The following is a 15445-nucleotide window of genomic DNA, read 5'->3' on the forward strand; positions in this document are numbered from 1 at the left end:
GAGACTAACTGAAAGTGCTTCACCAATCACAAGTGTTGAGGAGCACTGCTCTAGGACACCTGGTGATACTTTGTAAGATGAAAACAAAGAAGTTAGGTAAATTTCTGAAGGCTAGTTTGTTTTAAGGGTACTTTCTGTTAGTTTTTCTTCACCTAGCCAGTTGGTCTCAAAGTAGATTGAACCCAAAACTCAACTATTGTTTACATAACCTTTTTTATTACAGTCATTGTGAATAAAGAGACCAGGGTGTAGGGAAATTTTTGAAGACTATGCCCATCAGGGAGTGATTATCTGAAGGTGCCAAAGTGGAAAGTATGGGGAGTTTCTTTTCAATGGAAGTATGGTTAGCAGAGGCATAGCAAGAAATTGAAAAAGTTTCTGTATCCTGGATAAGTTTAAAAATCTCGGCCTTAATACCCCATTTGGCTTATTAGCCAGAGGTGGTTGACAGGCTAGAGGTTCTGGCTTCTAAGGACCCTCCATAGTGAGGTGGCCTCTATTAGAGGAATTAGCTTCTTGTCTGCTCCAACTCTGTGCTTTTTTTTTTTTTTTTTTTTTGTCTTAACCAAACAGCAAAAATGTGTATCGCCCAACTTGTGTCACAGAATTTACTTATTTACACATTCTGCCTGAAAAGTTGATAGATGGTTGATAGATTAAAAAAATCTTAGTGAAGCAATGGGTTTACAGCAGTAGCCTCATCTTTCTACTGCCCTCTCTTGACCATGATGCCAGCAACAAAGAACCTGGGAAACTTAAGCTGGTTTACTCTAAGCTACAGTATAGAAGGCTCTCTCTTCTTGAGGAATAGAACATACGAGGTCTATGACTTAGAGTGACTCTGTTCTTAGATCTGGGTTTAGAGTGAGGTGGGCTTGGGACAGTGGGACCTGGTTTGGGGTGAGAGGAACTGATCTGGTCTAGAACAGTTTGGATCTTCTAGGTGGGAAGGGACCTTAAAAGCCATGTGGTGAACCCTCTTCCATTGTGCTGTAGTCTGATACGGTATTCTAGACACATTGGCATCCATACTCCATGAGTACTCAGGCTAATGGGAATATCACTGATTTATAAGGCAGTTCATTTCATTTTTGGTCAGGTCAAGAAAATTCTGTCACATTGGTGAGAATTCTGTTTTCTCATAGCTTCCACTCACTGTTCCAGCTTCAGCCCCACAGAGCTACTCTGAAAGAATCTAATCCTCTTTCTACATGCTTTCATGTAGGCCTATTAGCCCTTAGCCTCGTCCCACTACACCTGCTACTCTAAGGCTACCTCCAATTTCTTATACTGTACCCTGTACAAAATGAAGTCTAGACCCCTCTCTTTCTTGCTTTCTTTTCCTTTGCACTCCATTTTATCCATATCTCTTTTAAAATGTGGTACCCATATCTGAAAACAATATTCTATTTGTGATATAGCCAGTTTTACCAGCATAGGGAAATTATTACTTTTTTAGATATAGGCTTTATATTTCTATTAATGCAGCTGAAGATTGCGATAGCCTTTCTAAGATTTAGTTTTTGTTTATAATCCATTAAAGCACCCACACCTTTTACTTAATCAACTCATTAGTGGCCCCATTTCTTCTTTCAGATTTTGACCCATCTTCCAAGCCTAAGACTGCTTTGAATTTTGAGTTTGTCATATAGCATATTAGCTATCACTTTCAGTTCTATGATAAGCTTGAGATAAGCTATTCATTCAAGTCTTTGATGAGAATGATTAGTAGCAATGGGATAATGGCAGAGTGCTGTGACATCCCACCAAAAGTCTCCCTCTGGATTGGCATTGACTCTTACTCTAGGTGCACTGAAAACCATATATTTTTATCTTGTCCAGAAGAATTCATGATGTTAAACTTCGTCAAAAGCTTTACTTAAGTCAGGATATCACTACAATCCTCATATTGTAGTGACCAGTGACTCTATTCCTAAAGAAAACCCTTTAGGGCAGGGTTGACAAACTGACCTGCAGGCCAGATTTGGCCCACTGCTTGTTTTTCTAAAGTTTTATTGGAGCACAGTCATGCCTCTTCATTTATTATTATCGATGGCTGCTCTCACACTATGGTGGTTGACTAGTTGCTACAGAAATCATCTGAGTTGCAAAACCTAAAATATCCACCTTTTGACTCTTCACAGGATAGGTTTGCTGATCTCTGCTTGAGGGTTGATAGTGGCCAGGCTAGACATGTAATGTTATGATGGGAGAGACTGCCCGTGTTGATTTTAGTTGGGACCAAATATTACTGGGGATTTCTGGGTATGAGAATAGAGACCCAGGAGTCAGCTGTCCTATACTTAGCTCTCGGCTAGAACTCTGTGCCTCAGAAGACTCTTAATCAGCAACAACCATGCTTCAGAGAAATTGCCTGAGCTACCATGAAGATGCTTTTTGCACATACCTAACAAGGAATGGGACATTGGCTTCATTTTCTTGCTTCCAGGGAAAAAAAGGGAAGCAGGTTTGGCTTTGTGCTGTGCAACTTTGGGAAGTGTTTCTGAACCCTTAGCTAATCAGAGCGCAGTGACTTCTGTAGAAGCTACTTGATTAGGAGACGATATGACATCTATTGACTCCTGTTTTTTTTGCTTCTTCAGCCAGATCTGTGCTTTCTGCTGGTGTCTGGCCGGACAGGGAGTCCGGTGGGCCGACCTGTGAAGTACAACATTGTGGGCGTGGGGAATCTGATTGGTCCTCAGGTTTACGTCACCACAAACGGGGCTGTCTATATCCTTTTTGGCTTTGGTAAGAATTAAGTGTAGTTTCGCTGCTGTTCCCCATCTGTGTGTGTGTGTTAGGCCTCCCTTTTGAGACAATGAAAGCTCGGGAATTGCTGTCACCAGCCCTATTGCCACCTCCTGTCCCAGGGGCCTCTCACTCTCCCCCACCCATTGCGGGTTATTAACTCTGCTTTTCTCAGCTGCCTTCTCCAAAGACTGTGCAGCATCCACTTAATCACTTCTCCAGTCACTCCATGTTGGATATGTACTGGGTGGGCTATATTAGACCCATCTGATTCGGCTCTGTGTCTCTTGCTCAGATCCTCACCCTGGGAGAGTTCTAGTAAATTCAACTTCTCAGTGTTGGTTCTTCCTGTGGTGCTAGGAAATATCCAAGCTGTCGCCCTGCGGGACATTTTTGTTCAGGCCCAAAATCGAGACAGCTTACCACCTTCTCTGCAGATAGAAGAGCCAGAATGGGAGAAGCGAAGATCTATCAACCTGTCTGAGCTCATTGACATTTACAGGTAGGGCAGATGTCTGACTTTGTCACAGTGAGATCTGAGATCTCATGTGTTATGGAGTCTCCAAGTTTGGTTGGGCTGGTGAATAAGTGGGCAGAAGTTTGGGGGGAAACAGTGCTGCCCTTAATATACCATATTCTGGTCTGGTGAGTTAGAAACTTTCTTTTCTTGGTAACATAATGTGTTGATAGCTGTGTGTTGGTGATCATGATTTGTGACCACTCTGCACATAGGTTGCAAAGAAGGATATTTGTTTAGGGTTCTGAGAGTGGGATAGGTGAGACTGAGAACCCTTCAGGTAGGGAGACAGATTTATTTAAAAGACCTGCTTGTAAAACTGTGCTGAAGCATCTGCCCTACTCTTCTTCTGTGTTTTTCTCTTAGTTAAAAACTCATTTTGGCAGAAGCAAGGCTAGCATCCATGAAATCTTATTTTTTATTTTTGTTTATTTCTTAATCCAAAGCATGCCATTTTCCACATGGAGTGGATTTTACCCATTTAACCCCAGGCCTGGATGGTAATTGTCTTCATTCTTTTCTGTCAGAAGTTTCAAATCATTTTCTAGCATTTTCTCTGGCAGTATCACATTGTTTCAGTCAGTTTGGCAGTTGTTAAATAGAATCGTCCCAGTTGTCCAGACAGAGAAATAATTTGATGCAGTGTCAAGTGAGTTGCTGTCCAAGCTTAGTGACAGTTTCAGGCCTCCTGTCCAGGTTTCCATCCGCCTTCCTTGCCATTATCCTTGGCTCTGTTATCTTTCCCAGGGCGTCTAACATCAGAGATATGGCTCTGCAGCGCTTCTCCTGGGAGTTCCTTTTGAACTTGCATGAATTCTCTAGGGATGTTTGGTTTCTAAACTGAGATTCCCTGGAATGACAGAGTGCCCACCTGATGAGATAATGGTGGGAGATGAATACAAGAGTACCAAGACCAAAAGCCCAAGCTGGTGGGTTGGGAATCTCATCCCAGCTGGAGGCTAACTGTTGGGCTCTTGTTTAATTCAGTGATGGTGTCGAGCTACTCCAGATGGTGAAGGCACCTGATTCCAACTGCAGCAACCTCCTGATTACAGCCAGACAAGGCCTTGTCCTGCTGCGGGGGCAGAATCTGACACCTTCCTGGACATTGAGCCTGCAAGGCCTGCACAGGTTTGCAGCGTGTTCCTCTGTGTGTTTGCCGTTCTGATCCGCTTTCCCATGTGTCAAAATTCCTCAGAACAATCGCTTGATATGTGGGGCAATGCAGGAGAAGAGAATTCCTTGTTTTCCTCTTCTTCTTATTCACCACTGATCACTGTGTTCTCATTTGCAGCCAGCCTACTCCTGGGTATTTCACTGATGATCAGACGTTAGACTTCCTTCTACAGATACAGGATGGAGTTGGGATGAAAAAGGTAAAACTTTGGGACTCAAATCAATTGAAACATATATAAGGTATATATGTTGTGTCCAGCCATATGCTAGGCCCTGTGAGAAATAAAAAGAACCTAAAATTTGGTCCCTTCCTTCAGAGAACTCAAACTCTGGCTGATGGATAAAATGAAAACTCACAATTCGGTGCTACAATCTATAGCATTGGAAGCCTGTCTAGCTAACTTCCTTCCTGTACATGAGTTCCCACTTCTGGATTCTTTTTTTTCCTTTTTAAAAAAATTTTTTTGGAGGCGCCTGGGTGGCTCAGTCGGTTAAGCGGCCGACTTCGGCTCAGGTCATGATCTCGCGGTCCGTGAGTTCGAGCCCCGCGTCGGGCTCTGTGCTGACGGCTCAGAGCCTGGAGCCTGTTTCGGATTCTGTGTCTCCCTCTCTCTGACCCTCCCCCATTCATGCTCTGTCTCTCTCTGTCTCAAAAATAAATAAACGTTAAAAAAAAAAATTAAAAAAAAAATTTTTTTTTAGTGTTTATTTGTTTTTGAGAGACAGAGACAGCGTGAGTAGGCAAGGGGCAGAGAGAGAGGGAGATACAGAATCTGAAGCAGGCTCCAGGCTCTGAGCTGTCAGCACAGAGCCTGAAGTGAGGCTCGAACTCACAAACCACGAGATAATGACCTGAGCTGAAGTCGGATGCTTAACTGACTGAGCCATCCAGGTGCTGCCCGCCTCCCCGCTGCCCTCCCCACCCCCCTTTCTGGATTCTTAACTCACAGTTAGGCAATAGGAACCTTCTGAAGTCTCTTGGTGGGGAAAGGCAGGCATAAATGAACTTAGTACTTCAGTACATATCTTCCCAAGATTTCAGAGAAGGCAGGATATCTGGGGTGGTTGGGTTGTTATGAAAGACTTAACAAAGGAGGGAAAGATGATGAGCAGAACCTGGAAATCTGAACCACATTTATATGAGGAAGGGTGGTTGGGAAGGCTTGTTAGGTTAGAAACACTGACACCAGTGGCCCAGAGACAGAATGGTATGGCATGCTCCATAGGTCTTCCTGATTTTATGTGAGGTTGCATATTATGAGGTTATAATGATTGGATAGACAGTTTTCATTCTTATTACAGGGAGAATTAGAGTTTTTAAAATTTCTTTTTTATAACTGACCAATCTTTTCAGTTTATCTTTACTGTAACATATATATTTATATATTATGCCCTGTTCCCTGTGAGCAAACACAACACTTAATCATCTCCTCTAATATCTGCCAAGTTCCATGCCAGATGCACAGATGATGTCTGTGGAGGCACAGCAGTAATGAAGACAAGGTCCTGGTTTTGTGTAGTTCATAGTCTTTGGGGTGCCTGTATGCACACAGCCCTACCACATCATGGTGGGTAGGTAAAGGAGGTCTGCACAATGCCATGGGGACATGGGGAGCAGATAGAGTGCAGGGAGTCAAGAGGTGCTTCATGTTGGTTGCAGGTGAGATGTTCAAATCATGAAAGCAGAGAAGTGGTTTGCTGGGTCGGTATATAAGGGTAACCCAAGGGGCATTTCCTCCAGAGAGATCAGAGTGAGCTCAGCTGATGATGGGGAGCCCTGAAAAGCAAGGCTGCAGAATTTAGGTGACGTATTGGAGACAGTAGGGTTATTTGGTCATGAGTGGAGGACAGAGCCGATGATGGAAGCATCACTTCAGGGAGCAGTTCCAGCAGTGCTGTCCAGGAAGGAAGATTTCAGGTAGAGATTGGAATTTTCATGGGCATTCCAGCGGGATTAAGGGAGAAGGGGATATGTTGCTTGCTTAAGAGCTGAGATGCTGAGGGTTTGGACCTGGAATTTAATCCTGGCTCCACTACTTGCTAGTGACCTTGGGTGAATTACATAATCTCACCCAACTGCAGATTCTACATCGCTTTATAAAGTGGGAGTATCACCTATCTTCATAGGGTTATTATGACAGCTAAATAATATGTGTGACTGGATAAAATTTTTTAGTGTGGTGTCTCAAGACTTTTCTCCTCAGACTGCCGGAGGGAATCTTGAACTGCTGGCTCAGGGGAGTTTGTCCCTCTGTGTGGTTCCAGGACCTTCCATGAGGCAGAGTCCAAGCACGGACAAAGAAGGGCAGGACCCAGAGGCTGGAAGAACAGGGAAGTGATTGTTGCCAGAGCTATAGTCCTTCCGTTTATGCAACAAAGACCCTTGAGGAGAAGGGCCATAAAGACAGGGGCTAGAGGTGGATGGGGAGTTTCTTGTGGATTTTGGCCGAGAAGAGGCTCTAAAACTGTGAGGTATGAGGTATTTGGGGTGAAAGGAGATAGCAGTGTGTCAGGGATGATGAGTTCAGGCCCCTTAATTGTCCTTCGAGAGACGCAGCTGAGGAGTAAATCTAAGTAAACTAAGTGAATCTCTTAGTTTATGTGTTCATCTGTTTAGATGTGCTCTTTTGAATTTGAGACCACCCTGGGGCTGAGCTACATGTGTCGTGACATCATCAAACCCAGAAAGCTTTTAGCACAGCCCGTAGGACTTGCGTCCACTTAGTCATTGTTCCCTAAAGTGGTGGCTGCAGTGGCGGGAGGGAAGGAGCGGGAGGAGGTGCTCCCCTCCAAGGGCCGCTCTCTGTCGGAGCACTGTCACAGACCCTGAACAATCTGAGTCCCTTCCTGTCCCGGGCCTCCACCCTCTCACCCTGAGAATGAGAGGTGGATCAGATGATTAATATCTCCTTCCCACTGGAGAATTCTACAATCCTTTAAACTCTACAAAGTGGAGACAACGGCTGCTGAAAAGTGGGGCTTGGTCCCTAGGCCTTATATAATGCTCTCCGAACACCCAGTTTGTTCACATGTAATAAGCTCAACCTGTTAATACATGTGTTATTTGGATCTCTGCGGGTTTTCTTTGCTCTGTGTGTTTTCTTGGCCTGCTGCCTTTCTGGAGACGGGCTGTACTCACAGGCTCCTCTTCTGCAGATGATGGTGGTGGATGGGGACTCGGGCTCTGTTACCTGGACCTACAACGCTCCCTGCCACATGAAGGAAACGCCAACCACCTCGGCGGTTACTTCAGATCAGAAGTCTGTCTTCCTCTTCTGGGCCGAGGGGATGTCAGCGGTATCTCCCAGTTCTGTAAGTGGGCCTGGGGGGTGGGGGCCTTTGTCACTTGGTGAGGTGATAGCTGCTCTGCTGGGCTGATTGGGCCTGCGGGGGTCCATGGAGCCGCCCTGCTTCCGGGGGGCAGGGGTGGATCACAGCAGCACTGGAGCAGGCAGGGCAAGACCCTGCTTCCTCCTGAGCGCTGCTTGCCCTGGCCTTCCTCTCGGCCGAGCATTGTGCAAGCCAACAGCCCCTGGCTGCTGGCTGCTGACAGTGGGAGGCTAGATAAAGGATAGGTCTTCTAAAGCCACAAGGTCCAGATTTCCAGATGATCCATCTGTGCCACAGTCGAAGAGAACTAACTGTGACTGGTGTGGAATGGGCAGAGGAGGTCTCATGGAGGGTGAGGCTGGGCTTTGAGGCGAGTAAATGGAGCCTGCAGAAACAGTGTGGGGCTGGGATGGCAAGCAGTTGGAGAGGATGACGAGGCTGAGGCTGAGGTTGAGAGTTTCCCCGGGGGAAGTGTGGGAGAGAGGGTCCTATGCCCAGAAGGCAGGTTTTGGAATGTGTTAAGTGCTATATACAGCATTTCAGTGGGGCTGATGAGGCAGGGTGCCACCTGTATTAGGTGCCTGGGAGTTTTTGGTAAGACCCACCCTGAATGAGTTCAATTAAACACGTCTTGACCAGCACTCACTCTGTGCCAGATGCCGTGTTCTCTGTAGGGACCTAAGGATAGCCTGGAAAGAGTGCTGGTCCTCTAGAGGAGAAGGCAGATGGTCCCCAGATGAGGGGGGGACCCCAAAGGATGAAGAGTCCTGAGTTCATCAACCGTGCACTCTTGGACGAGCCACCTCACTTTTCTGAGCCTCATGCTCTTTATCTGTCAGTGAAGATGCTAATATGTTCCCCCAGTTTGAGGATCAGATTTACTCAAAATCTAGGTTTTAGTCCTAATTCTGTTCTGCCCCAACGTGTGCCCACGGATAGTTTGCCTAACATTTTAAACTTCCCGGTTTCCTCATTTAATAAAATGAGGGGATTGGAGCAAGTGACTCTCAAATGTAAGTGTCTATAAATAACCACAAAACAAAGGCGTGTCACAAATGCCGCAAAGGAAGCACAAATAAGAGGTTTAGGTGGAAGCACAAAAGGAGAGGATATTAATTTTGTCTGGGGCAGTTAGAGAGCTTTTTGTGGAAGGGGTGGCATTTAGGTGTGGGACCTAAGGCTGAGAATTGTATTAATGCATGGAAATGGGCTGCAGGGATTGTTAGACAGTCTAAGGAGGAAATAGGTTGGCAGAGGTTAGAGAGGGCAAGGGCAGTAGAGGTTGCTGAAGCATGGGTGGGCAGGAAGAGGCTGGAAACGGCAGATTTGGATTAAATGCCGTAAGACCTTGGTTTTCAGGCTAGGAATTTGGGCTCCATTCCCTAGGCAGTGAGGAGGGAGTTTGACTCCTTGCTTGTCACGTGGACAGAGCCAGAGGTCTGTCCTCTCAAGCCTGGGCTCCTGAGCGTGTGTGTGGAAAACGCCCTCTTCTGTGTGGTGGTGGGAGCGTGGCTGCAAGCTTCCCGCCTGTGTTTCTCCTCACTCAGTGGACTTCTTATGCTAAGAATATGGGGTTCCACTTCCTCCACTAGCAGAGCCCCAGGATGCTCCCAGGGGAGGGGAGGTCCTCGAGGAGCTTGGTAGAGCAGTCATTTACTAACCCATCCGTGGTATTTTTGTGCATTAACAACCGAATGGCTGCACACGTGCAAGAGTGGAATGTCATCTCTGTGCAAAAGTCACACCGGTAAAGGAAGGGCCAATGTGCATGTCTTCTGCAAAGACGACTGACACTTGGGCCTTGGAATTTTTTTTTTAATGATTTGCTTCTGTGTGGCCAATGCTCTGTTTATCTCAGGAACTGAGAAGAGTTTTGTGGATTTTAGCTTGACACTTGTAATTGGCTTTAATATCCAGTGAGAGGAGACAGATGTCTTTTCAAACATACATTTTGTCTCCACAAAGCCCCACCTACTGCAAGAGATGACCCAGTGTTGTAATACTCCACGGGCAGAAGACTGGGAGCCGCCCCATCAAACTTCTCTCCTGGGGCATGCACATTTCCGTTCTTTTTTTTCTCATAAGGGAGAGGGCATTTTCCAGCTCTAGTGGTTTGAAGAAATTAGTGGTTAGTCTGTTTTGAGCCCTTTGAAATATGTGAAGTTTTTATATGGGAGTTTTTCTCAAACACATGCTTGTATTTGGGGTCAGGTCATAGCATCAGAGAGGAGTGAGTAATCACTGTCCCCTCTGCCCTTTTCGTCTGAGGACCTCACATGTGGGAACGTAGAGTTACCTGCGTTCTTCCTTTTTGCTTCTCATTGTCAGGACGCCATCCCGGCAACTGGGCCACCCAGCCTTCACCACCTCTACCTCCTGCACCCAGCATTTCCCTCTCTTCTTCTCGATCTGGCCAATGCCACGGGCACAGTGACGGCTTCAGAGGGTGAGTCCCAGTGACAGTGGGGACTGTGTGCACAGCGAGGGGAGGAGATGTGCCGGCTGTGTGTGTGTGAGGGTACCACCGTCCTACCAGCGGAGGGATGTGTACTTTCAAGTGACAGCTGAGCACTCCCATGCATTTTCCCTGGCGTCCTGGTGCCCAGGGCCATGGCTGGAGTGCTCCCTCTGGGAGGAGCACTTGGCTCACAGGCTGAGGACCCAATTCTCTCAATAGGCCTGAAAGCCAAGGGCCAGTGCAGCCCCATGTCCCAGAGGTTCTTGGGGGGATGTGATTCCCACAGCCACTCCTTCAGCAGACATTCACTGAGCATCACCTGTATGTCAGGCATCGTGCCAGGTGCTAGGAATACAAATAAGACTGGTTTCACGACCCTCCAAGAGCTTAGGATTTAGAATTAACTGTGAGGGATATGATGGAGATAGCATTTTGTCTCCAGGATATTGGTTTAGGATCAGTGGGAGGCTTTCTTTTGACTAGTACAAGTAAACATGCCCATTGCGTAGAAGTGGCTGCCAAGAGAAAAATCAAAGGAAAAAGAAAAAAAAAAAATTTGCCAGAATCTGACCACTCATAATTGCTATTAACATTTTAGAAGTATTCCTCAGCTTTATATATGTATGTAAATAATACCATACAGCAAAATCTGGATCCTGTATTGGAGTCCTGTAATTCAGGTGGTCAAAGCTCTGGAAACTCAGCCACTGCCACCTCCTGGTCTGGAAGTGTCTGATGGTGTCCTCCACCGAGATCCTTTGCCTCTCTCTGGCCTAAGCGAGTCTGTAGTCCTTGCTGTGGGTGTTGTGGAGAGGAAGACCAGACTGGCCCCTTTTCCTTTACTTCTGTGTTCTCTTGCCATTCACAGACTGGCTCACTGTGCACAAACTCATTTGCCTTGAAGTTAAAGCCAATGATTGTGGCTCTCAGTTTGTTGAGATACATCGGGAAGAACACCTGATCTGGAACTTGCAGGCATACTGGCCTGCTGGCTGTGTGTGTGGTGGGGGGCCGGGGTGGGGGAGAATCCTGTGATTGGATCTAAATGAGCCGTTTCTCAATATTAGCATCAAATATTATTCAGTGAGGGCTAAATGATGGTGATTAAGAATCCAGACCATTTTTATGATCCCTGTTTTAAGGATGAGGCCAAATAAACACTGGGGAGGCACATAGCTTCTGTGACCATGCACTGACAGTCCAGGATTTCTCAGAAGTTCTAGTTTGTCATGCTCACTTTTTTACCAAATTGTCACCAGAGTTGGCATATCCTCATTTCCTGATTTGGGGTTTTCTTGGAAACAGCTTCAGAGAAGGAAAGGTTCAGAGACCGAGAGGAATGTGCTGGTTTGCCGGCCACCAGTCATTCCCACTGTGCACCCACTGCCTAGCTCAGTGCCCTGCATTTGTTAGGTGCTCAATAAACTTTGTGTATGAATTAATGGAAGAGTAAATGAATGAATGAATCTAGCTGCTGAACCGAGCGACTCTCCTGTTAGCAGAAGTTTTTGGTCTTTGTGTTAATTGCTCTTGTTTTTGTCCTTCCTCAGTTGGAATTAACGACCTCTGGAAAGATGCCTTTTATGTTACCAGGACAACAGGCCCCAGCTCCGAAAGCCACCCAGCACCCCTGGTGGTCAGCAAGCTCAGTCTACGGTGGGCGCTGATGGAAGGCCAGGTGGTCCAACTCGAGGATACCACCCCCAAAATTGGCCGCGGGGAGCTGCGAAGATTCCTCTCTAGGATAAAGTTTGTTGATCTTCCCTACCAGGTGAATCGCTTCTGAAAGAAATACTTGGTTACCACTGAGGGTTTGGGGCAAATACTACCAACTCCGACTTTGTTCTCTAGAAGGTAGGGAGAGTGGGAGTCTTCTTGGGTGCCAAGAACCAGTTGTTTTAGAGCAGCACTCTTTTCTTAGGGTGCTTCATGACCATTCAGAAATACTCAGTTGTTTTTAGCTGGGAATGGTACCATCTCCTTTAGGGGACATTTGGAAACGTGGGCTCATGGTTTTCACCGTCTCAGTGACGGAGGTGGGTGGCTTCTACTTTAATTTTCTGGGTTGGGCCTAGTGGTGCTAACGTCATGCAGTGATTGTGGTGGTTACTCCGGAGGATTATCTTGCTCAAAATGCTAACCCCCCACCCCTCAAATACTGTGGTCTAGTTCAGTGTTGATGAGTTTGTCATGGAAAAAGGTAAAGTCTCTGGACCTTTCCGGAAAGACTTATGAACTACTGGGGCTAGACAAAAGGACAGAAAAGTAGAGGAATAGCCTGACCTTTAGGTTTCCTCCAGTTCTCTACCATGAAAAAAATAAAGTCTCTGATACTTGCGCTCTTGCCCCTAGATATAGTCTGATGGAATCTTCAGTCTCAGAAGAAGTGAGCAGGGTGGTACTCTCTCCCCCCCATCAGCGCAGAGTCAGTGCTTTGGAGAGAAGGAAGACTTCAACCTCATTTGACCACGTCTGCTCAATTGTTGCAAAGCACTTTGGAAGGCGCATCAGAGTTCTTTGATGACAGCACCATCCATTTGGCTGGGGTATCTGACCTACGTTTTCAGTCCCTGCGTTAACCCCCTCTGGGCACTCTGTGGATAGTATGCAAATGTGAATCTTCCATGTTGTTTTTTGTATGTCTAATTTATAAACTCTTACTGGGAAATTCCAGTGAAGTTCTTCCCCAGAACATTTTGTTTTGCATCATGCCACGCGTGTGTATGTATTAGTATTGTGATGAAATATTTTCTAGGTCTGTTTTAAGCTTCAGGGACCCGGTTTCTTGTCCTTCTGAAATACATCTGGGTTATTTGGTCATCTTGAGACGTCAGGTGCCCTGCCTCCAATATTCAGGGCCACTTGTCATTTCCCTCTGTATTCTCTCACCACCTGTACCTTGGCTTCTTCCCTACTTTAACAGCAGGGAGAAGACTGGCAGTGAGGGGCTGAGGTAGCCATCCAGCACTTTCTTATCATACAGAGCCTCCCTCCTCACACTTTCCATCTCTATATTCTTAGTTACCATAACCACCACCATATTCCTGTCAGAAGGGGAGCCAGAGAAGTATAGTTGGGGACCGACCTCTAACAATGGTATCATGTGGTCTTGATTGTTCTGCCCTGCCCATCATGACCTTTTCACGGCAGTAACGTCAGGAGTGCTTGTGCGTGTGTGGGCCTTATGTGTGTGAAGTCAGGAACGATTGAGGTGGGTAGCCTTATCCCTGCCTCATCTCTACTCTGCTTTCTTAGCATCTCCTACGGGGCATCCTCCTTAGCGCCTCTCACTTGCCGAGATATTTTTGCTTTGCTTGCATGACAGCAAAGCTGTTTCTGGATTTTTACTCTTGCTTGAGTCCAGTATGCAACCATTTTGCCTGCACATCTCCTTCCTTGTAGAGCCTTGGAAGCACTGTATTTTGGGAAAATTCCCATGTAAATATTATAACTTTTATAATTAAGTTCTTTGGAATTACTTCCAGTGCTTATTTCTTCCTTCTTCAATACATGTGTTACTTCTATTAAGTTTTCTTCTAAACTTCTAGGTCATTGTTTGTATAGCAGAAAATCCCGCGTTAGCCGGTGAAGAACTGCTTTTCTTCTTGAATAATTTTGATAGGTCATGCCCGAGTGCAACTCAGGTTCTGTCTTTGCTTGAGCCTTTGTGTTTTTAGCTTGTGTTAATAAAGGGAGTCCAGAAAATTTAGAGATTACAGAAATTTAGGGATCCCAGATTTAAAGGGATGTATATTACTTGCCCACTGGTTGGCATTATGACATAACACGAGTTTGGTAGCACTAGCAGATTGGCCTGCGATGTTTCTTGGAAACCCCCTTGCCATAGTCTCTGAAATCAAATCTGGTTTCAATACTTTGGGAAGCACGTGTGGGTCCAGCTTGTTGTAAACTTGGGGAAACAATTAGATGAAAACCCAAGAGGATGGGGATGATTCTAGATTCACTTCTAGGGTTTGAATCTACTTGGGTGGAAGAGCCTAGGATCTTGTTTGGCCTAGTAGATAATTCTAAGGACTAATCTATAGTCAACTGAATACCTAAAGCTTGGGTTGTGGTCCTGTGGCCTGGGCTGAGCCATCTATGCCTAAACTTCGTTCTCTACCATGCTGAGGCTCTCTGGGAAGCCAGCCACTTTAGGTAGAGGAATAAAATGCAAGGTCCTTCACGGAGGACCTCCTCTGGGGGGATCCTTTTTGGTAGAAGATTGTGTTTATGCTGGGTGAGTCCCAGAACTATGTAAGAGGAAGCTAGGAAAGCATACATCCCTACATTCTTCGTGATGTGTGTACAGACAAACTTAACATAGGCTGTTTTGACTATAATTTTCCCTTTTTGCTAGACACAGTACAAGCTGTCGTCCCTCCTGCAGCCATGCAGAGGGTAGAAATGGTGGCTGAGGACTGAGGAAGCTTCATCTGACCAGCTTGGGTGCTGGTCTGTCAGATAGGTCCCCACACTTCCTTCTCCTTACAGGCAGCCACCCAACCTGACATCTAAGATAGGAAGAGCTCCTCCCTTCCCCCCACTCACAACATGGGGAGCCGGCAAGGCCAGCGTGACTGCCACTTAGGGATAGTAGTGACTTCTGCAAATGCAAGGGGCTTCCTTCGCCCAAGCTTTCCTCCTTGCTATCCTTACAGCCTCTTCGATCCTAGACGGCATCCCCCCATCCCGTAGATGGTCTCTACTCCTCCTTGGCAGTGTGGGATGCTGATACCAACCCCCTTGAATGTGAATTGCTACTTTTATTGCCCATACTACAGAAGAGCCAGCTGGTATATGGTCAGGAAGCACTATTAAAAATGTGAATTGTTGCAGAACAAATAAAAATTATGTGTAGAAACATGCTTGTGTGTTATCCTCATTCTTCTTAGCCATTAGAATGGTTTCTTTTCCCTTACGGAAAAGAGAAGCATCTTTTCCGGATACTAGGATACTAGTCTCCTGGTGGCCTCTGGGTTAATACCTAATTAAACTTTTATTGGGTACCCTCCTACGTGGATGCAGGACACTGCAGCAGGCAGTGTGGAGGACATCTGTCCTACATGTCCAAGCTCCCGGAAGGGCCTTCGTTTTCCATTCTGAGGCTTCCAGGAAAATTCAAGTGCATCGTGGAAAGGTGAGTCACAATCACCTGTTGAGTTGCCCACCTCCATTCCTCCAAATCCCAGATAGATGACCAAACTGATAAA

At 46.1% G+C, this 15445-nt stretch overlaps 1 protein-coding gene across 1 annotated transcript in view; it reads left to right on the forward strand.

Moving 5' to 3' along the window:
* The window catches only part of FAM234B (family with sequence similarity 234 member B), a 35477-nt gene extending 20396 nt beyond the window's left edge, over positions 1 to 15081 (forward strand). The window contains exons 6-13 of the mRNA XM_042991795.1: positions 2604 to 2751; positions 3112 to 3253; positions 4256 to 4399; positions 4563 to 4644; positions 7601 to 7756; positions 10103 to 10220; positions 11783 to 12003; positions 12585 to 15081. Coding sequence (XP_042847729.1) covers positions 2604 to 2751; positions 3112 to 3253; positions 4256 to 4399; positions 4563 to 4644; positions 7601 to 7756; positions 10103 to 10220; positions 11783 to 12003; positions 12585 to 12590 — 1017 coding nt within the window. The 3' untranslated portion in view covers positions 12591 to 15081. The remainder of the gene's footprint in view (positions 1 to 2603; positions 2752 to 3111; positions 3254 to 4255; positions 4400 to 4562; positions 4645 to 7600; positions 7757 to 10102; positions 10221 to 11782; positions 12004 to 12584) is intronic.
* Positions 15082 to 15445: the final 364 nt, after the last annotated feature.

Source organism: Panthera tigris, chromosome B4, assembly GCF_018350195.1.
Source record: "Panthera tigris isolate Pti1 chromosome B4, P.tigris_Pti1_mat1.1, whole genome shotgun sequence".
Taxonomy (NCBI): Eukaryota; Metazoa; Chordata; class Mammalia; order Carnivora; family Felidae; genus Panthera; species Panthera tigris.